Source organism: Rhinopithecus bieti, unplaced genomic scaffold (genome assembly GCF_001698545.2).
Source record: "Rhinopithecus bieti isolate Rb0 unplaced genomic scaffold, ASM169854v2 scaffold_315, whole genome shotgun sequence".
In the NCBI taxonomy this organism is placed as follows: Eukaryota; Metazoa; Chordata; class Mammalia; order Primates; family Cercopithecidae; genus Rhinopithecus; species Rhinopithecus bieti.
This window is the reverse complement of record NW_016803481.1, coordinates 6,275,650-6,297,790: the sequence shown is the minus strand read 5'-3', so window position 1 is coordinate 6,297,790 and position 22,141 is coordinate 6,275,650. Positions and strand designations below refer to the sequence as shown.

At 41.0% G+C, this 22,141-nt stretch overlaps 1 protein-coding gene across 1 annotated transcript in view; it reads right to left on the bottom strand.

The window, feature by feature from the left end:
• The window catches only part of STC1 (stanniocalcin 1), a 13,217-nt gene extending 9,349 nt beyond the window's left edge, over positions 1–3,868 (bottom strand). Inside the window, exons 1-3 of the mRNA XM_017885635.1 lie at positions 3,475–3,868; positions 1,324–1,466; positions 414–625 (exon numbers count right to left, since the gene is read on the bottom strand). Coding sequence (XP_017741124.1) covers positions 414–625; positions 1,324–1,466; positions 3,475–3,592 — 473 coding nt within the window. The 5' untranslated portion in view covers positions 3,593–3,868. The remainder of the gene's footprint in view (positions 1–413; positions 626–1,323; positions 1,467–3,474) is intronic.
• Between the last annotated feature and the right edge of the window lie 18,273 nt (positions 3,869–22,141).

Here is a 22,141-nt window from a genome sequence, read left to right as displayed (position 1 = left end):
TTTTTTTTTTTTTTTTTTTTTTTTTTTTGTCATGGCCAATTGTGCTGTTGCACGGTCATGGTTTCAGCCAAATCTGATGTCTGAAAAGCTTGTTTCCAGAAACTTCACCATTCCCTTCAGGCTTATGGCAAAAAATGGTCAATGAAAACACCCAGGGATGCTGCAGATGAGGCTGGCTTTCTATGAGCTGCATGAAAAGACTTTTCCTATAACAGTAGGGAAAAAAAAGCCCAAGCTGCTTAAACTGTCACAACCAATCACAAACATATTTTTTTTCCTGCAAAAGCTGGGAAGACTGCAAGCTAAAATAAGAGTATGACTGTGGCAATTTAACCCTCCCTTCCAGTCTGGCTCTGCCAGCCAGCCACCTGCTCCCAGTCCCCTGACTGTGAAAAAGTGAACTCAGTTTGTACCTGTTGGAGAAGTGATTGGGCAGCTGGACGACCTCAGTGATGGCTTCGGGGTTCCGCTTGGCGATGCTGCACACGTTCAGCTTGCTGTAGCACTCTTCCTGCACCTCAGCAATCATCCTTTGGAACGTGGAGCACCTCCGAATGGCGAGGAAGACCTTGGAGGTGACCCCGTTGGCGATGCACTTTAAGCTCTCTTTGACGAATGCTTTTCCCTGCCATGGAGGAAGGACAAGAGGGAAGTCTTTAGGTTGACCTGAAAAGAGGATGGGCATACATGTGGAGGAATTTAAGGGTGCTCATCTGGGCAACATATCATGGCCATCTGCATATGCTTGCAATGAGAAGATTGCATGTCCTGGCTAAGGAAAAAAAAAAAAAAAAAAAAAAACCCTCCCCACCTCCCTGGATTCCCTTGAGAATTGAGCTCTACCAAAATGAAATTAGAGAAAAAAAGATGAACTGTGATCAACCATCCTGCAGCTTAAAAATAGTCATAATCTGACTTTCTATTCTTGAGATTGAGACTTTGAGAATTCAGATCAAAAGCTAGTATACTGGTCATACAGAGAGAACTTCCTTGCTCTATGCATGTTTTTATGTCCTCTCACAGAGGAAAATCTTTTTGTCTTATCACCCCTGGCCTTATAAGGCAGCCTCTACTAGCTCCTTAGAATCATGCATTAGAGTGAGTGGGGCGTGTCTTATACAGAACCTATTTCCTGGCCAGATGAGTGCCTCTGCGTATGTGTGGTGTGTGCACACTTGTGCATACACATGCTGAGATGGGAATTTAGAATGGGGAAGCTGAGAAGCAGGGCTGGTTCCCTACAAGACTGGTTCCTAATAACAATGGTCTAACACACTGTTAAAGACAAGCAGCCAGTGGGAGCAGTGGTCAAGGTCTTATTACCTGAGTGTCAAATTTAGCAGCGCTGTACAAGAAGGATTTACAGATGTCATACATCCCATCTGTGTCACAGGTGGAGTTTTCCAGGCATGCAAAAGCCCCGCAGCCAACCTGTAGAGCACTGTTGAGGCAGCGAACCACTTCAGCTGAAAGAGACAAATTCATCCATTCTGGGTCAAACAGTGAGGATGGTTGGGTGGGATCAAGTGGGTGCAGAGGTGAATTTCAAGGACATGGGGTCAGAAGAACTTATCCTAGGAATTTGTCATGAGAGGCAATTGATAGACCCATTTGATGAGAAAGAGAGGATAGACAGGCTCCTTTTGCTTATGAGAGCTGGAGCACATGATGGACAGGGAGGGAGTTCTCTGTTTCAGACATAGGCTCCCTGTTTCACCATTACCTACAATTTTGGTGTCTGGAGAAGTGAGGCTGAAGTCTTGAAATGCACCGTGCCTTTAAGCCGTTCCATAGAATCAAAGGTCATTGCTTAGCACTTGAAAGCATGGAAAGGCAGGAGACTGGCTGGTGGTCAGGTTTAAGAGGTAAAAGGTCCAGGGAATCCATCTAGCTTTGGAAAATGCACTCCCGAGTAAAAGCATGGGATTTTAGTCTAAATGGAAGAGAAGACTGTGCCAGGAGTCCACTTGGAGACCCTTCTGATTTCAGGCTTTTAACTTACCGTCATATTGGCAAAAAGAAATCTGATCCGTTCATGTTTCACCCCAACCCTCCACTAGGACAGTGCTTAGAGGTATGTATAATCTCTTTCATATTAAAAGCCTTAAAAAAAGAAAAAGAAAAGGAAAAAGAAACACAGGTGTGGAATAACCAGGCCAAGGCATCCCTTGTGCAAGACTGGAAGAAAACCGCAAAAAACTTGCATGAGGCTTTCTACATTCTGGATAAGATCTCCCATAAAAGTAATTTTTCTCCCACAGAAGGGGGGTGTTCTGGCAGGCAGCTCGGCAGGGAATGATCTGCAGCCTTCATGCCACAGGATTCTCCTCTGAGATCAAAAGCATGGTTCAGTTAGTCTTCCCCACCCCCTCCCACCACCCGCAGCCTCTAGGATGTTACAAGTCATTTCCCTAATTATATATTTCCACGGGTTTAAATTATAACTTTGCTTTAAGCAGTTTTAATATGCATTAGGGCTGCTATTGTTTTAGGCAAGCTCGAATTGTGAATCACTGCATCTCTATAGCAACTAAGTACAAAAGGAAGTGAAGCAAAAGCCCTCCTCTCGGCAGGGACCTGTGCTCTTCCAAGGGGATCATCATCTGCAGCATTTTGACACCTGCGATCCGATCTTTGCTGACAGTTGGAGGACAGAGGGCAGTATTGGAAGGGGAACAAGTGGAGCCAGAGAAGTCAAGAGGCAGAGGTGTCAATGCAGGCTTCCTAATGATTCTTTTCCTTCGGAAGCCAAAATAATGCACAATTAGCTGCTCCAAGAGTCAAGACGAAAGTGAGACCTTACCCTTGGAGAAACAGCTGCTACGTTTCACAATTTTTTTTTCCAGGGACTCTCTGGCTACGGGCTGCAGGGACGATTGAATGGAGCCTTAGAGAGCCAGGAGGGAGACAGGCAGCAGGGTTGGGGGTGGGATGTATAGGGTTTTCTCTGAATCCGCCCTGGATTTGTCAGACTTGAGGGCTATGGTTCTGAAAATCAGTCTGAAGAGGGAGCTTTTCTGTGTATTCTCTTAAGAGGTAGAGAAGTCAAGAAGTGAAGAGGTAGGGTCTTAAGAGGAAGGGAAGAGGGACAGCATCAAACAAGCCAGGTCTTACCTTAGATCAGCTTCTGGAAAGTATAGAGAGCGCTTTGAAGCATGCCAACATTCAAGCCTTTCCTCCCCTCTCACCCCTCCCCCTCCAAGAGGGTACGTGCCAGATTTCAGGCAATCAGGCTAGGCTTATGCAATGAAATACCCTCAGCAGAGCGTCCAGCGTCTTCGTTTAGTTGCATGCAATTTATTAAACAAAGGAGCTCCACTGCCTAAGGCTATTGGATTACACTGGCAGTTTATTGCCATCAGGCATGAAGCACATTTATTATCAAGATCAGCCGTCACAGACACAGTTGCAAAAGGGAGAGGCAAATGAGGACAGCTCTTTGGGGGAGAAACTGCTCTTGGGTTTGCTGCTTACCTGAGTTTTGAGCCGCCACTCGGGATTTCCTGGGGCTCACAGAGTCATTCTGCTCCGCCTCATGGGTTGCAGAAGCACTGATCACCAGCACCAGAAGCACTGCTGAGTTTTGGAGCATTCTCTGAGAAGTTTCCGCTAAGTTGTTGGTTTTTTTTTTTTTTTTTCCTGCCCCCCTTTCCTCTTTCCCTCTCCCGGCTTGAGTGAAGATGTGGATCTGGATACACTGAAAGCTTAGGTGAGGATTTGATGAGGATTTTTTTTTGTTGTTGTTGCTGCTGATGCTGCTCCTGCTGCTGCTGCCGCCGGTGCCTCCGCTGCTGCTGCCGCTGCTGCTGCTGCCGCCGCCGCTGCTGCTGCTGCAGTCGCTGCTTCTTGCACCTCTGGCTTTTGCAAACTGGGGGCCCAAGAGCTGCACCCAGGGATTTTATAGCCGTTCTTATCGGTCCTCAGGATCAAGGACCAATCAGGTCCCTCAACCGGTCTGGCGAGCCAATAAGAGGGCATGCAATTCAGCTGGAGCTTTTTGACTTCTTAGAAATATTTTCCAGCAAATTAAAAGTACCTGCTGCCAATGTTTTATATGTGTGTGTGACTGTGTGTGCAGAAACGTGTGAAAAAGCTATTTTCATGGAAGTAAGGGATATCTCTGTATTGATTGAACTAAAGAAAATCCTATAGAAATCTCTCCAAGTTGCTTTTTGAAATCTAGCCATCTTTTTTTCTAATGAGCCACTTGGGGGAAATGGATAGCAGGGGTATGGTGGGGAAATGTGATCTCTTTAGATGAGAACTTAACCTGCTTACAGCAGTTTTAGTCTAATTTTAACAGTCCATTCTTGGTTCTGTTTTGTAAGCTACAAATGCAATAACTCCCTATTTTCTGTGCGTGTACATGTTCACATGTCTGTGATGCATTTTTGTTTGTATGTGGACATCCTGGGTTCTCACTAACACATTTGAGCCCTTAAGGGGGATTTTATGTGAGTGGAAAAGCCTTGGGGACTGAGATATGACAGCTCAGAGCTGAAGCCTTAGTCCCCCTACTGATCAACCTATGACCCTAACCAAGTCTTTTTTACCTTGCCCCACCTCTGTTTTCACATCTGTAAAACGCCCAAGTTGGACTCTGACATTCTCTATACCTCTAAAATAATGTAATTCTTCAATAATCAAATCAACTTTGACTTCATCTTTTCAGTCACCAGCAAAGTTGCAAAGTCCAGGAGTGTTAGTTACCCCAGGTACACATGTACACACCTGCACACACCACCGTCAACAGGGAGACATTGTGAATGCCTGAAAATTAATAAACTGTGTTCAAGCCCAGCAACTTTATAACTACTTTGAAACAATAAGCTGGCCAAAGCAAGACTAAACCTGCTGAATGGAAACCAGTTCATTTCTTGGGGAGGGGGGTAGGAAAAAAGGGAGCAGAATGGAAAGAAGGGGTAGGGAAAGACCAGAATGTGTAGGAGAGAAGAATGATAAACTCTAGACTTAACAGGAAGATTGCACTGCAATCGCAGATCATGCCTGGTATAGAAGCTTATATTTTCTTATAAGTGAGTTGTAGGCAACGCTGAGGTTTGTCCCTCACATGTGCAGGAGGTTAATGAGCCAGGAGAGGACTTCTCAGGGTAGGAAGGTGGTGAAGGTATTATACAATAAAACCTTTAATAATTTTGGGGAAGTAGACGAGAAAGGGCCACTGGTGATTCATACAGATTTGGGCAGGATAATCTTGCAGAGAAACAGGGCCAGTGGCTTTACTTTAAATCCTAAAACCTTCAAACAAAAGTTGAAGAATGAGTGCCAACCCTGTTAACCACAAACTAAACCAAGAATCAGCTCTGTATATGTTGCAGGGTGATGGGGCGGGGCGGGGATGGGGTGGTTCTGGGTGATGATAGCCTATCCCTCACAAAATAGGGTTGTTTGGGAAGTATGAACGTTTGCTAGAAAAAGGAATAGAAGGAATAAAGGATACAGGAAATGTCTAAAAGAAAGGAAGGGAATTTTCAGATTTACATTAAATAATAAGAATACGTTTTAATTTATATTAACAGGCAGTGTTGGTATTTCTTGAGTACCTTCTGGGCTGAGTGCTAGGGGACAGTGTGGGAGGATAAATGAAAAGACATAGAGAAGAAGGTAAATTCATGATTCTTGTCCTGGAGGTACTTGCAGGTGAGTTGGGAAGATGCCCAGCCACAGTCCTACTTCCTAAAGGTTCAGGATGTCAGGACCTCACATGGTAAGACACAGGCTCAGGCAGCACTGGCTGGAGATGAGGGGAAAGCTCTCGAGGGAAAGATCAGTGGGGAAAGATGTAAACTGCTGTTGTTGCTTTTTAAGAATTTAGGAAAAAGCTATGCTATTTCATTTTTAAAGAACAAAGCTTGTATTGTGGAAAGCTTCAAGGCTGTTTGTATTGCTTTAGTCAGGAGTAGTAGATGCCAGGCAAGGCAATAGAATTGCTCAGTGCTCTCTTCCAGGAAGGGAATAAGAGGACAGATGCGTGTGCCTCCCAAGGGTCTTGACTTCTGTTCTTTAGCATTCTCTATCTCCTTGGCTTTTATTCATCATCTGAGGCAGTGCCATTTGTTTCTCTTGGGCTTTCCCTGAGTTTGTCTGCTTGGCCTGGTAGGGTGATAATTTACCACCAGCCGTCCACTTTGTTTTTCCAACTTCCTATTGCTCTCACCAGAACATGATGACCTACAAGCATCAAGATGTGTTTGTGTGTCTGTGTGTGTGTTTTTTCTGATGTTGATTTATTATTCCTTCTTATTTTGCTCACGTACTATCTTGTGCCTGGAAGTTCATTGCTAGGTGTGCCAAGGGTTTCCCAATAACAGGTAAACTGTCCTTTGAATAAATACAATAGTGGTCAACCCATTGATTTGAATGTAGCTAGTATGCATGCCAATACATTTGAGAACCTTAGGGGAAGGAGCTGAAGTCTACGTGAAATGCCCAGTGTAAAGATTCTTCCTAGAATGTCATGGTTTGTGGCTATCCAAGTGCCCTCAATCATTGTGCAACTGTCTAGAACTGTGATATAGCAATGATAAAAGGGTCTTGGGGGCCCTGGTGGTGATGGCTGGTTTCTTTGTAACTTCTCTTGGGGGTCTGAGAGAATATGGAGGAGTTTGCTTAGCAGGCTTCAGAGTCTGAATTTTATCCCATAAGGAACAGGAAGTTATTAGGGCTCTTGAGCAGGAATTGTTAAATGATGGGTGGAAATAAGTGTTTGGGCAAGGTTGTTTCATCATGCTTATGATGGTTTGGAGGAAGAAAAGAACATAAGTTTTAAGACTAGTTAATAACATAGAATTTCGTTGCTGAGATTCTGGTCTACAATGGTGGTGGCAGGAAAGGAAGAGAGACAAATATGAGAGGTATTTTAAATGAACTGGAAATTATTAATTAACCTAAGGATTGTCTTGGGAAAACCCTTTCTCCCAGTTTAATGATAATGGAGATAATGCACATGAGGACTTTTCCCTCCTTATGTTTTAGTTATGACTTTGAGTTGACAAGACTCTCTAGTGGCTCCGTTAGGCAGGTGCTTCCTGGCATTCTGTTGAGCAGCAGAATTACCTAACGCAAGGACTTGACTGCACATTAGGGAGCTGCGCCCAAGTGCAGTGGGTGGGAGGGGAGGGTACACTTTGCCATTGCCCTGAGCAGGGAAAGTGCTAAGAAGTTGGTGGGAGAAGCTGCCAACACCTAAGACTGGGTGATGATGCCCTGGCTGTGCCCGTGCAAGGCTGGCATGAGTTCAGTGAGAAGATTAAGCCAAAAATCTCTGGGGCTTTGTTGGATTTGGCTAGCTTAAAGCTAAGCAGTGAACAGCTCTTTGCCGTTTGGTGAGAGGAGCCCAAGAACAGAGCATGTTTTCTTGGTAAATGTTCCTGTGTGCGCGCGCGTGTTTGGCTCACAGAATGCAAGACCCACCAAGGTTGTTTTGGCATAGTGACCAAAGTTGGACCATTTTTCTTTGGGAATTCTGAGCCTGTGTTTTTTTCAACTGGACTTTGGGCTGTTGAGTCATGCCTTCCTAACTTCAAGACAAAGAAGGAGAAGAAGGAAAAGGACGATGATGAGGGGAAAACATTTTTATTTACTCTTCTATAAAGGCACCAGATCATCTGCATGGACAGTCCTCAATTCATGAGAAAATTGGTGCCATTTGCAAGTCTTTGATTGCTGTAAACTCTACTAAAGAAAGGTCAGAAAATATATTAAGAGGGCAAATCCCCACTTCTCCCCTTTGTTGATGGAGGGTGACTGTGTGCCTGGTTCTAGATCAGGTGTTGTGGGAAATGCAGAGAGATGGTTGACCTTTGCCTGCACTCCATGAATTCCCAAGCTAGCTCTTAAAGCACGCATGTTGTATTTGAAGAAGAATATCTGTTTTCTGGAAATACAATATAGCAAGTGGGTTGGAATAGAGTTTGTAGATTTGGATTCAGTTAACATTTGCTGGGTGCCTATCTGCTCTGTGCCAGGCGCTACTGCAGAGACTTCTTAACTGTGAGCAAAGAACTGCTCTCCTCCCTTCCCACAGGAGGATATGGGGATCCAAAGAGAAGAATGGCTCTCCCATAGTCATAGAGTGGATGGTAGAAAAATCTGAGATTTGCTTATTACACAAACAGCTCTGGGTTCTTTAGTTGTGTGACCAGTGCAGTGATAGAGAGAGTGTGCATACTGACAGCCCTGCCCCTCAGGGTGAGGGGAGCAGGGTACAGGAAAAAGAAATAGACAGGATGACCTAACATGCTTAAACCAGAAGAGGCAAGTTGAAATTAGCCCCCACGCCTGTTAACATCTGCTTCTCATTCCTTCACGTATAAGTTCCAATGTCACTTTATATCAGGGAGGACAAATTCATCATTCTAGAGCAGCCCGAAAATCTTCAGTCTCACATGAGGCTTCCGAAGCAAATAGGAAGAGGATTTGTGTGTCATGGAATCTGTCCTTTGAAATAGCTCCTGGGGAGACCTAAAATGACATTACTCTATTGAGACACATGAGGGCGCTCGGACCAACCAACAATGAGGATCTGTTTCCTTTAAAATTTAAAAAAAAAAAAAAAAAAGTTGTGAATGCTGGCTGTGTTCTATCAGCCATTGTTTCATGCTGTCAGGATGCTTATGTGTTAGTGGTTTAGGGCAGTCACCTATAACTTAGCCCTTGAGCTTGCAGATTACAGTGGTCCTGCATATTTAGAAGTTTTGCAACATATACCATTCTATATACTATTCTATTATTGCCTGATAGGGAAATAGGTTGCAGGCAAATTTCTTACCTGATCAGCACCAGTCCTAAGTGAAGAACAATATCTGTACTCAAATTGTTCAAGGCAGTTGAGAGAATACGTCAGATAATATGCTTGTGGTACTTTGGGCTTCTTAGTTTAAAAAGAGGATTCTATTTCAAGGTGGTAGTGAGCATTCCTCTTCATAACTAGAGAAAAGAAACCTTTCATTCATTTTCTACCTAGGATTATTTTTTTTTCCAGTTGTCTCTAGACAGATCAAGGCTGAATAACTTACTCTATTTCTGTCACTTTTTGTGCCCATCCTCCTGCCTGGAGATCTTCCAGGGGAGTGTGGGAGGTAGACATCAGGACAAACCTGTGCACCTGCTACTTCATGCTCCTGTGCCCAAATACCTTTGTGAAGAAGGGGTTTTGCATTCAGGTGGACGCAGGGACTGGTTTGGAATACCCGAGGGGTGGGGCAGGCTGTCACGCTGAGTGTGTCTGAGATGTGCAGACCCCTTCAGTGAAAGGATCAGGGCTTACCACTTCCAGTGACAAATCCATCCATCAGTGTGCATTTCTTCTGCTCTCTGTGCCGGAAATGGTGTTAGCATTGTAAGAGTACAATGAAGTCCTGGGGCAAGGCTTGGGCTCATGACACTGAACCCAGGGTAGCATATGCATGATGTTAAAACCGAGCTATAATGAGTAGGGCTGATCAATGATGCCAATGAATTTGTGAAATAGAAATATTTAAAAGTCCACTCCAACAACCCATGCTGAAGCATCATTCTGACATATTTAGCCTAAAGCCAGCTTGTCATTTGCAAAATGCTGTCAAATTGTAAAGAAGTGTCTTTCAGCCATTCCTAAGTGCTAGACAAATCTATCATTACTAGTTTATTGGCTGAGAAAGAGAGGTGTGGGGAAGAAACAGCCTTTATACAAAGTTACCTGGCAAGTCAGGAAAAGGGCTAGACTGGGAGATTATAGATTTCTTTACTTGATGTTTGGAAATCTTGCCAAGAATTTTTTTATGGCAATTCAGATGTATTTTATAATCAAATTGCATTTAATATGCTTTAGGCTAAAGTGCAATTAAGATACACCAGTTCCTGGCTCTGGATGGGTACCATGGGAGAATCAACATATTCCCATTACTATATCAGAGTAATAAAGTGCAGAATGCAGAGTCAGAATTTATACTGTAAGATTTTGATAATGATAGCAAAAATGGTCACCCAGTACCATTTTGTCTGCTTTTACGGAGCACAGTTCTTGTTAGCTCTTTGGGAAATGAACTCTCTCAGCCCTTTTAAAAATTAATTGTAAGGACATTTAGTGGAACAAATGGAAATCCAAGTGCAAAGGAAACACACTCTGGCCTCCAGGCAAGCATTTTCTTGAACATGTCATTCCGCACTCCCTAGTGACAATAATAGGAAGAGGAGGAAGAGAGAGAGAAAAGTTACAGCTTTGAAGGAAGTGGTGAAATCCATAAGAGCAAAAATGTCATTGGGGGAGTCACTGCTGCTAAGATAGGGAAATTCAGCTCAAAAAAGTGTGAAAGGGTGAATTTTTTTTTTCATGCAGCAAATTTTAATTTTATTTTCATTGCTTTTCATATTTGTACTTAGAATAATTTCTTCACATAGTTGAAATTGATTGTCTTTACTGTTTCTCTTGTTAGATTAACAAAGGAAAGGCTGTTTCCTCTGTATGGTGTGTATGTGTGTGTCTACCCTTCTTTTGATTTAGTGTTTCAATCATTCACAATAGACTTTGGTATACAGGAAACAATGTGAAATGAGTCATACTGTGAAAATCAAACATTTGAAGTAAGAAAAGTGTATTTCCTTTCATGATACATATCAGACCTTAAAAAATGGGTTGATTTGAAGAAGGGTTAATGCTTTGGGCTTTTAGAATCATAGCTTCTCTCTCTCTCTTTTTTTTTTTCTCCATAGAGGTAGAGAAATGGACTGACAGCTTAGACTTATTCCATGAGTCCAGATGTCTTTCCAGACCATTCAGAAAGGGGTACAGACACAGAGTCATTCTCCAGAGATCCCTGTCATTGCCCTCACTGGCCCTTTATTGCAGCCCAGGCTGGAGCTGAGGACGTGAAGGGTGGCCTTAGTTCCACAGTGAGCAAGGCTCTGAGAATTCTTACCTTTATATAATCCTTACTTTTTCCTTTTGAACAAGTGAAAATTCTTTAGACGACCTTTAGAAGCTGTGAGGTTTTCTTTCAGCCTTGCTCCAACTCCTTCCCCCACTCACTCCTGAAAATGTTGCCTTTTGCCATCTAGAGCTCCTTTCAGAAGCAGTGAATGCGAAGCCTCCAGCTGTGAAATAGGTGCTGTGAATGGCTTGTCACAGGGAGGGGTAGATTTACTGAGAATGAGCTGCGCTTTGCTGCAGACTTCTGTGACTATTGCCAAACAGGGTTTGCTACATGACAAAGAATCCAAATTGTGCTGTCTGTGGGCCCTGAGGGCTGTGGAAGGTGGGGAGGGAGAATCCTCTGTGTACCCTATTATTAGGTTCAGTAACTGAATCCAGGTGCTACTCTTATGCCAGGGGCTTGGTTCATAATTTTGGTTCCTTACTGGTTGGAACTTCTGCAGCTCCAGGGTGTGTGTGTGTGTGTGTGTGTGTGTACATCATATGAGTGTATATCCATGCTTAAAAGGCATGGCCTTTCTCAACTCTAGGTTCTCATTCTCATGGAGCTCCTAAATCATAGCACAGAAAGCATGTTAAAATGCACCCATATTCTATGATAAGTGTATTTTTATGTAATTATATATATAATGTAATGAACAGCAGTTGATTAGTTGGCATGGTGTTACATTTTGTAGATGCTTACTTAAATACCTGTTCAACTTTGTGCAGTTTTCTTTTTGCATTTTTTTCTTTAGAGTAAGCATTTCTTTCCCCAGTTCTCAATCATCTTTAAGCGTTAGAAAAGCTTGTAGATGCTGGGCACCATCCTATAGTGTGCCTAATGAATAAGATGGCTCTGGGTTTTGAGTTCAAGAAAGAGTTTTCAGACAGAACACAGAGGCCCATTCATTTAAACTGACATTTCCCAGACTATAGTCCTTTGAAATGTACTAAGAGAAAGGGACTCCATACTCAAATTCATTTTGGTGTAGGGGAGTACCAGGAACATCAACATGTGAAAGTCACCCAGAAATCCTGCAAGAAGAAAACTTAAATTATTGAATCCAATGTTTCCCAAATGCATTTGATTCAGAAATTTTATTTAAATGAGTGCCACTTACTATTCTCCTAAAAAACTAGTGTTTCTTGGAACTAACTTTGGGAACTGCTGAATAGAAACCTCATAGCTGCCATCTTAAGTCCTCTGGGTTTACCTTGGTCCTACTCTGGACTACATTTTTATACCTGCAACCTCAGGCGTCCTTCTTTACAGCCATACTCAGAATTCAACCCACCTTTGCTTGAGGGTCGGTAGGGCTTTGAGTGCTGGACATACCTAATTCAATTAACCTCACCATTGCAATCTTCATCACAACAGTGTAACATAGGTAGTATTATGCATATTGTACCTACAAAGAGCGTGAGGTTCAAAGAAGCCCAGTAAGAAGTAATCTTTATTCAACAGAATATGGGGTGTATACGACTCTAGAGCCCATGATTCTAACCAATGGCACGTTATAGAAGAAAACTAACACTGAATCCAGAAATAAGTATATTCAGGAATCCAGGACATGACTATGCCCCATTTCCATTCCACTGCAGGTCTCCCCGTATATGTCTTCTGTCTATTGCTTTAGGAAAGGCAACAGAAAGTGTGTGTTTCCTTTAGGTCCTGGTAAATTCTACCTTCAACTGAACAAAACTCTTCTCAACTGACTGATGAAGAAGCTCAAGGAGGAAGGAGTGCAGGCATTCATGACCAGTATCTCTCCCCCAGTTTGGAAAGTTCTCTCTGCTGCTGACAAGGTGCAGGGTGCTTGGGCCAGGTTGCACCCAGAGGTTTAGGATTGCTTCTTCCTTTGGGATTTATCTCTGGCTTCCGCTCCTCACTGGCCATTTTTCCACACGGATCCTTCTAGTAATCACTGCTGAAGTAGTTACTGGCTACGTAAAATACTGTAGCAAAACAGAATCGTCTGGGGTGCCCTTTTCTCTCTTTTCAGTTTTGTCCCATTAAAATTGCTCTTGCCTCTCACTAGGGAATGGCCCAATCTCTGCTTGAGGGTTCTTTTCTTGACTTGAAAAAATGGAGGGGCAGCCCAATGGCTGCTTTGATGAGTCTGTAGAGTGCATGGTGTCTTGGCTTTCTCTCTATACAAAGAGAGGAACTTCAGAGTTACAGCTCTTAGTGCTGCTCATTTGAGGGGTCCCAAGTCCTCACTCCTCAAAACTGCTGGGGAAAATTCTAAGCTTATGCCTTTCTCCATTCGTATGTAGTACAGAGGGTGCACACCTAGTAAAGGTCACAGAATCTAATATTTGTAAGCATCTCCTTTCATAGAAGGGCCTCTGTGTGCCACCCAAGTAGTTGATTCTCCATCAGTGGGACCCTCTGTCTGAGCTCTAAGGCTTTGTATAGTTATAGCCTTCCCATGCCTTGTTTCTTTGGAGGGTGGATTCATGGAGGAGTGGTCATACAGTTGCACACCTATACTCTCCAGGCTTTGTGGCTGTGAGAAACAACAACAAAAAAACCAAATTATTGAAATAAAAAGGATAATTAACATTTTATGTTTCTCTTTCATGCTATTTCTAAGCTGAGATCATTTGGGATAGGAAGAAAATATGTGTTAAATATTGCTTAGGCATTTGACATGATATGAAGGAAAAAGTTTAATCACATTCTTATGTATACCATTATGTTCAGTTCTCTATTAATATCCATAGTTTGGCTGAGTGAAAATTACAGGCTAACATTGAACAAATAGTCACAAATGTGCTCAGTGTTGCAACTCAAAAATTCAAGACAAGAATCAGACTGAGCCCAGGTTGGGTGATTAGAGAGAGTTTCCTAAAGGAAGAGATGTTTAAGCTGAAATCGAAGTAGCTGAGATGTAGTTAGACAATAGCAGGGACAGGGTAGTTGGTTGCACAACTCTGGAGATCACTAGTTACAGTATCTAGACTAGTCCTGAGTGCGGAGGGTGTGAAATTAGGGTGATTGGTGGGGAGAGGTTTCTAGTGAGAAGGAACAGCATGCCTGACCATCCTGAGATGCAGTATTGTGGGTACAAGAAACTGAAAAATGGCCGGGCGCAGTGGCTCAGGCCTGTAATCCCAGCACTTTGGGAGGCCGAGGCGGGCGGATCACGAGGTCAGGAGATCGAGACCATCCTGGCTAACACGGTGAAATCCCATCTCTACTAAAAATACAAAAAATTAGCCAGGCGTGGTGGCGGGCGCCTGTAGTCCCAGCTCCTTGGGAGGCTGAGGCAAGAGAATGGCGTGAACCCGGGAGGCGGAGCTTCCAGTGAGCAGAGATCGCCACCGCACTCCAGCCTGGACGACTGAGCGAGACTCCTTCTCAAAAAAAAAAAAAAAAAAAAAAAAAAAAAAGAAAAGAAAAGAAAAAGAAACTGAAAAATGCACGACGTGGCAAAACTTAGGGAAAGGAAGAGTGATATTAGATGACACCAAATAGATTGGATGGGGCTAGATGAAGCATGATTTTGTAGTCCCTGTTAAGGCTTTTGGACTCTTCCTAAGGGCAATGTGAGAGCACTCGATTTAAAGTAGGCAAATGCCAGGGTGAGATTTGCATTAACAGCATATAATTCATACTACAATATGAAGAATAGGCTGGTTGAGAACTAAAGTAGAGTAGGTAGACTAATGGGAGACGAACCATAATGAATGTTGTTTGGACTAGAGTGATAGCAGAGTTGAAGTAAAAGAAATGGGTCCAAAAGATATTTAGTGGGTAGAGGGAGTGTGAAGAGAGGGAGCGTGTGAATTCAGGATAATTTCTAAGTTTCTGTCTTGAACTGGTTGGATGAAGGCAACATTTACTGAGATACAGAACAATGGTGGGAGAGAGTTTTCTGTGTGCCAATGCAAGAGGATGACCTCGGTTTTGGACAAATTGAATTAAGATGTTAACATGTGTAATGGAAAATTTTGAGTAGGTGGTTGCTTTTGTGGATTGGGAACTCAGGAGTGGAGTCAGCTGGAGTTATAAATTTGCTGGCTATCAGGTTCTGGAAACCATAGAAATTGGTGAGATTATTTAAGGGGAAAGCATTGAGTTAGAAACAAGGAAAGTCAAAAAAGTAAGCGATGTATAGAAATCACACACGCCTTAAATGGTCCGGTAGAGGAAGGAGATTATGAAGGAGATTTAAATGGCATGTTCAAGGGAGGTAAGAAGATCTAGTCACCAAAGGCAAAGGAAAAGATTGTTTAGGAAGAAGGAAGTAGTTAACTGTTAAGTGCTGTAGAGAGAACAAGGGCGTAAGGCTGGAAGTAACAGAAAAGCTGATTCAATTGCTTAAACAACCAGGGTATGTACTGACTCTTTTTACTAGAATTTTAGAAGTAGGGAAGGAAGGCTTCCAGTTCACCTTATTCTAATGGTTCTGCCTTCATTACTCTGGATTCTCTTGGGGGTACCCTTCTCTGTGTGTTGGTTTTATTGTGAGACTATTTCCCTCATGGAGACAAAATGTTTGTAGTTGCTTCTGGTTTCACATCAGTACCTTCTGGCATCTGGAAGAGAATTTTTGTCTCTTCTACTTGCTCATTCTTGAGAGGGAGAAAACTTAACTTTACCAAAGCCCCTGGTATACTCTTCTTGGCTTATTATTGGGCTAAATTGAGTCATGCTTATTCCTGAACCAAATTCTGGACAGAAAAATACCTTGCATTTAATGACTTAAGTGTGATTTCCCAAATTTATTATTGCTAAGGCATTAGGGGTAAATAAACCAGTAAATCTTACCTCAGGAAATAGGAATTATCTTCCCTTGAGTCATAAGACTAGCGTTTTTTTGGGGATGGTGAAGGAGAGAACAGATGTAGGTTGGGCAACCAACAATGTCCACTATATTAACATAAGCAATAAATGAGAATTGCTTATTGGAATTAAAAAAATTATAGATATTTGTTGAGTTATACTTGACACATATTCATTGCACATATTTAAAAATGCGCCATGAAACCATGACCACAGTCAGGATAATGAATACAAAAGTTTTCTCACTACCCTTTGTAATCACTTGCTCCTCTCCTCACCCTTCTCGTCCCCTCCTTGTCCAGTTCTTGGGCAATCACTGATCTTCTCTCTGTCACTGTAGATTCATTTGCATTTTCTAGAATTTTTTATAAATGAAAGACATATGTGTTCTTTTTTGTGTGGCCTCTTTCGTTCAGTGTAATTATTTTGTGATTCATCCATGTGCACATCAATAGTTCATTCATTTTGATTGCTGTATAGTATCCCATTGAATGGATATGTTACAATTTGTTTATCCATTTACATGTTGATGGACATTTGGGTTGTTTGCAGTTTTGAGGTATTGCAAATAAAGGTGCCAGGAGTATTCATGTACAAATGTGTTCTCTAGGGTAGATACCTAGGAGTGGAATGGCTAGGTCATATACTAAGAAACTGAAAAACTGTTTTACAAATTGTAGTTCCATTTGACAGTCTCACTAGCAGTAATGGGAGTTCCACCTCCTCACTAACATTTAGTAGTGTCAATCCTTTTAATTTGAGCTATTCTAGTGGGTCTGTAGTGCTATCTCATTGTGATTTTAACTTGCATTTCTCTAATAACTAATAATGTTGAGCTTCTTTCAATATGCTTATTTGCTATCCATATACTTTTTTTGGTCAAGTATCTGTTCAAATCTTTTGCTTTCTTTAAAAAATTATTTAGTTTCATTCTCAAGTTGTAAGAGTTCTGTATGTATTCTAGATATAAATTATTTATTAGATATATGATTTGTAAATATCTTCTCTTAGTCTTTGGCTCCATTTTTAATCTTCTTAATACTGTTTTCTAAGGAGCAAAGTTTTAGTTTTGATAGGGTCAAATTTATTTATTTTATGTTTGTGCTTTTTGTACTATATTTAAAAAATCTTCACCAGACTCAAGGACGTTAAGATTTTCCCCTATGTTTTCTTTCAGAAATTATATAGGTTTAACCCTTAAAGTTAAAACTATTATTGATTTTGAGTTAGTTTTGTATATGGTTTGAGGTAAGGGTCATGTTTAATTTGTTTTTGTATAATGACTGACCAATTTGTTCTAGAGCTATTTTTAGAAAGATTATTTTTTGGCCGGGGTGCGGTGGCTCACTCCTGTAAATCCCAGCACTTTGGAGTCCAAGGCGGGCGGACACAAGGTCAGGGAGAATCGAGACCGCAGAAACCCCATCTCTACTAAAATACAAAAAAATTAGGCTGGCGCCTTCTGGTCGGGCCCCTGTAGTCCCAGCTACTCAGGAGGCTGAGGCAGGAGAATGGCTGTGAATCCGGGAGCAAGCTTGCAGTGAGTGAGCATCTGGCGCCACTGCCCTCCAGCCAGGGGGCGAGTGAGACTCGTTCTCAAAAAAAAAAAAAAAAAAAAAGAGAAAAGATTATTTTTTCTTGGTTTAATTTCTTTGACATACTTGTTGAAAATCAGTTACATATATGTATATGCATATTATACAATTGATTTTCAACAAGTGTATATATGCAAAATCAATATATGCAATTTTCAACAAGTATATATATGTATGTGTGTATATATATACACATACATGTACATACATGTATATATTCCTATATTGTCTCTCATCTTTGTCCCTTTATTTGGTTTCCACCCACTTTGACCTTCCAATGTAATTATTCTTAACAGTGTGGTGAGTATTCTGCTAGGTAGAATGCAATACCCAATGTTATCATTGCTTCAAAATTTAAATGGGATTACATTGCACATATTGTTCTGTAATTTGCTTCTTTCCCTTTAAATACATGTCTTGGAAATAAGTAAACACAAATACAAGTTATTATTTTTAAACTGGTCTATAGAATTAGTGTGCAAAATATATAGCCAGCCTCTGAATGAGGGACATTTAGCTTGTTCAAATATTTTCAGTATTACAAATTACATCATTGTAAATGCCTTTTGGGGCATGCATAAGCTTTTCTGTAAAATAGGTTCTTTGAGGTAAAATTTTTGGATCAAAGGGTAAGTACATAAAATTTTATATGTGCTTAAAAAATCACCTAAAGGCTTTATCATTTCTTTGAACAATCTAAGAAAGTAATTATTTTATCCATACACTCACCAATGCTGAATATTGGCAACTAAAAAAAATATTTGGTGAAATTAATGGAATACTATGAAGCTATGAAGAACAAGATCATGTCCTTTGCAGGAACATGGGTGGAGCTGGAGGCCATTATCCTTAGCAAACTAACACAAGAACAGAAAACCACATACCACATGTTTTCACTTATAAGTGGAAGCTAAATGATGAGAACAGATGGACGCATAGACGAGGACAACACACACTGGGGCTTTTTGGAAGGTGGAGGGTTGGAGGAAGGAGAGGATCAGGAAAAATAACTAATGGGTACTAGGCTTAATACCTGGGTGATAAAATAATGTGTACAACAAACCCTCATGACACACATTTATCTATATAACAAACCTGCACATCTGCCCCTGAACTTAAAAGTTAAAAAAAATTTTGGGGAAATTAACTGGTCATTGTAATTTATTTCCTATATTACTATTGTGTCTTTCAAAGTTAATCCTTTTCTCTGTTTTAAATATGTTTTGTTTGTATTTTTGTTTTATTCAGATTTTCTACCCTTTTCTGAGTTTATGTTGGCAATTTGTGTTTTCCTAGAAAAGTTATTCATCTACATTTCATTACATTAGAATAAATTTCTCTATGGTATTCCCTTTGAGTTAGTGAAATTTCCTCTGTAACTGTGATTGACACCATCTGTCGGCTTTTAATATTGTTTATTTTTATCCTCTGCGTTTTTTAAGTAATAAGACTTGTTAAAGATTTGTTCATGTGTTTTCAAAGCACCATTGAGTTTTATTAAATCTTCTAATTAAAATCTTTTATATCCTCATTAATTTATTTTTTCTACTTTTAACATGCTTGTTTTGCTGTTAGTTTTATCCCTTTCTGGAAAATATTTTAAAATTTTATGTGATCAATATTCTTCAATCCAACTTTATTTTGTTGATATCATTATTTATGACATAATAATGAATTAATGTCATAGTTTACCCCGTTAGCGCCCTATACTGTTTTAGGTGATTAATATTATCATATTTTTTTAGCTTTTATTTATTATGAAACGCTCATCCCTTACTGGTTGATATTAATTTGCTTTCATACAGTCAGTTATCTTTTAAAATAAATTAGAGAAGAAAAAATTATATTTACTCATTTATTTAATTGCCATTATCGGTTTACTCCTTTCAATTCCTTCGCTATACATCCTAGTTCTCCAACTGGTGTCAATTTCCCTCCTGACTTAAGGCTATTTTTGGTTAGTAGTATTTCCTAGTAAAGATCTATTGAAGCAGGCTGGGCACTGTGTGGCTTCATGCCTGTAAATCCGTGCATGTTTGGGGAGACTGAGGTGGCGTCCAGATGCACTTGAGGTGCAGGAGTTCGAGACCAGGCCTGGCCAACATGTGAAACCTCATCTCTACTAAAAAAAAAAAAAAAAAACAAAACAAAGTCTATAAAAAATAAAAAAAAGAAATGAAAAATATATATATAAATCTTTAGCCTGGCCATGGGTGGTGGCATGACCTGTAAGTCCGCAGCTACTCCAGGAGCGGGATTTGGCTGAGGCATGAGAGTAAGCTTGATTCGAGGAAGCGGAGGTTGCAGTGAGCTGAGACTGGTGCGCATTGCACGTCCCAGCCTGGGCGAGGGCAGAGTGAAGACTCCAGTATTTAAAAAAAAAAAAATACTGAACAAATTCTCTAGTTTTTTGATTTTCTGAAATATGCCGTATTTTCTGGCCGAGATACAAAGATTGTGACATAGTTTTTTTTTGCTTTGTTTTGCACTGTTAAATATGTGCATTTTCATTAAATTCTTTGATCCCTCCTATGTGCTTCTGATCGAAATAATAATTAGTTTTATTTATCTACACTTGACGCCGCTTTTTACAGGGTTAATTTGTAGGAATCTTTTTGATCTCGGTGGTCCTGTTTTTGTTGATTAGACTATTGCATCTTTGGTGCGAATTTAGTGATAATCATGTTCTCTCAGCTAGTGGTTCTCGTTCCTCCTTCATGTTATTTCTCTGGTGGAAGTTGTTATGAGTCTTGTCTGTGATCTGTTAATAATCGGAGTATTTTTTAAAAAAGTCAAATTGAAGAAAGTTTCGTAGTCGTTTTAATTTTATTTCTTCTAATATATTTTTGTTCTGCCGTTTGTCCATCTTTCCGATTTATCTGCATTCCTCCTGAAATTTATTTATTTATTTATTTATTTACTTATTTATTTATTTATTTTTATTTTTTTAAGATGGAGTTTTTTAAGATGGAGTCTCGCTCTGTCACCCAGGCTGGAATGCTGTGGCTGGATCTCAGCTCACTGCAAGCTCCACCTCCCGGGTTTACACCATTCTCCTGCCTCAGCCTCCCGGGTAGCTGGGACTACAGGCGCCCGCCACCTCGTCCGGCTAGTTTTTTGTAGTTTTAGTAGAGACGGGGTTTCACCGTGTTAGCCAGGATGGTCTCGATCTCCTGACCTTGTGATCTGCCCGTCTCAGCCTCCCAAAGTGCTGGGATTACAGGCTTGAGCCACTGCGCCCGGCCTATCCTCCTGAAATTCTTATTACACATAGGTTATATACCATTTGATGTTTTCCCACAGGGTCACGAGAATGTATTTATTTTTCTTCCATTTTTTCCTTTTTATCCACAGATTGAATAATTTCTATAACTCTGTATTCACACAGACCGGGCTAGACATCCAAGATGACCATTCACATGTTGATGCTGATTGTCCACTGGACCCAGCTCTGTTGAAATTGTCAAACACAGCATCTCTATGTGGCTTCTCCATGTGGCTTAAGCTCCCACAGCATGACAGTCAAATGTTTCAGGAGGCACAGGTGGTATCTGTTGGGCTTCTTAAGACTTTGCCCAGGATGTCTCGTTATTACACTTCCACAGTGCTCTATTGGTTAAAAAGTTCTAAAACTAGACCATGGGAGACTGGCACATACACTTTGAAAAAGAGCATATGGGATAGGATATTGTTGTAGCCATCTTTGGAAGATACAACCTGCCACCGCTTCTTTAGAATCTTAGTCTGCTAAATATAACATCTGAACTTGTTTTATTGATTAATTTTTTCCCTTTATGATAGGTTACATTTTCTTTGTTTCTTAGAAAATATTTTTCAGTGGCTTTTATTGAATATTGGACATTTGGAATAAAACACTGTAAGGATTCTGAATTCTGTCATCTTTCTTTGAAGATTATTGAGGCGTGTTTTAGCAGGCAGTGAAGTTAGTGGTTGGTCATTTTGAATTTGTGTAGAATTGACTTTATGCTTTATTTGAGTGGATACATTTCCCAAGCCCCTTTAAGTCCTGGCAGTCCCTTATAACAAAAGGGATCTCAACTCCCAAAGACCCTCTTCCATAAAGATCTTGTCAGGGCTTAGTTTTAAGTGTTACTGATTTTCAGAAAGTCTAGAATAAGTCCTGCTCTAGAGCTGTATCCTTACGTTTTACTGGTAATTCAGCTTGATGTTGAGAAATTAATGAGGAGTCTCCACTCTGGCAGTGTCAGAACTCCCTGGTACTGCTCTTACCTCAGCACAGTCCAACCTCTAGAATCTAGGTTCTCTTTTCAACCCTGTTGCAGTTGCTCTCTGGAAAACTGTGAATGGAATTGTCTTGTGCATGTGTAGTCTAAATCTCATAATGGTCTCATGTAACTAACACAGATTGTTGGAGCCCCCAACTCTGCACATCTGCCTCTCTCTCTTACATCTTTCCCTGTAAAATCAGCTGCTTTGAACTCTGATCTCTTCCTCCTAAACTCAGCAGGATTGTCAAATTCAGCTTACCTCCTGAGTTTTCCTACTCTCACAAATTATAGCTGTCTTGACTATCATCCAATGTCTTAAAAGAGTTGCTTTATATAGCTTGTCCAATTTTATTTATTTATTTATTTATTTTTTGAGATGGAGTCTTGTTCTGTTGCCCAGGTTGGAGTATAGTGGCATGATCTCGGCTCACTGCAACCTCTGCCTCCCAGGCTCAAGCAATCCTCCCATCTTGGCCTCCCCAGTAGCTGGGACTACAGGCACGCGCCACCATGCCCAGCTAATTTTTTTGTATTTTGGATAGAGGCGGGGTGTCACCATGTTGGCCAGGCTGGTCTCGAACTCCTGAGC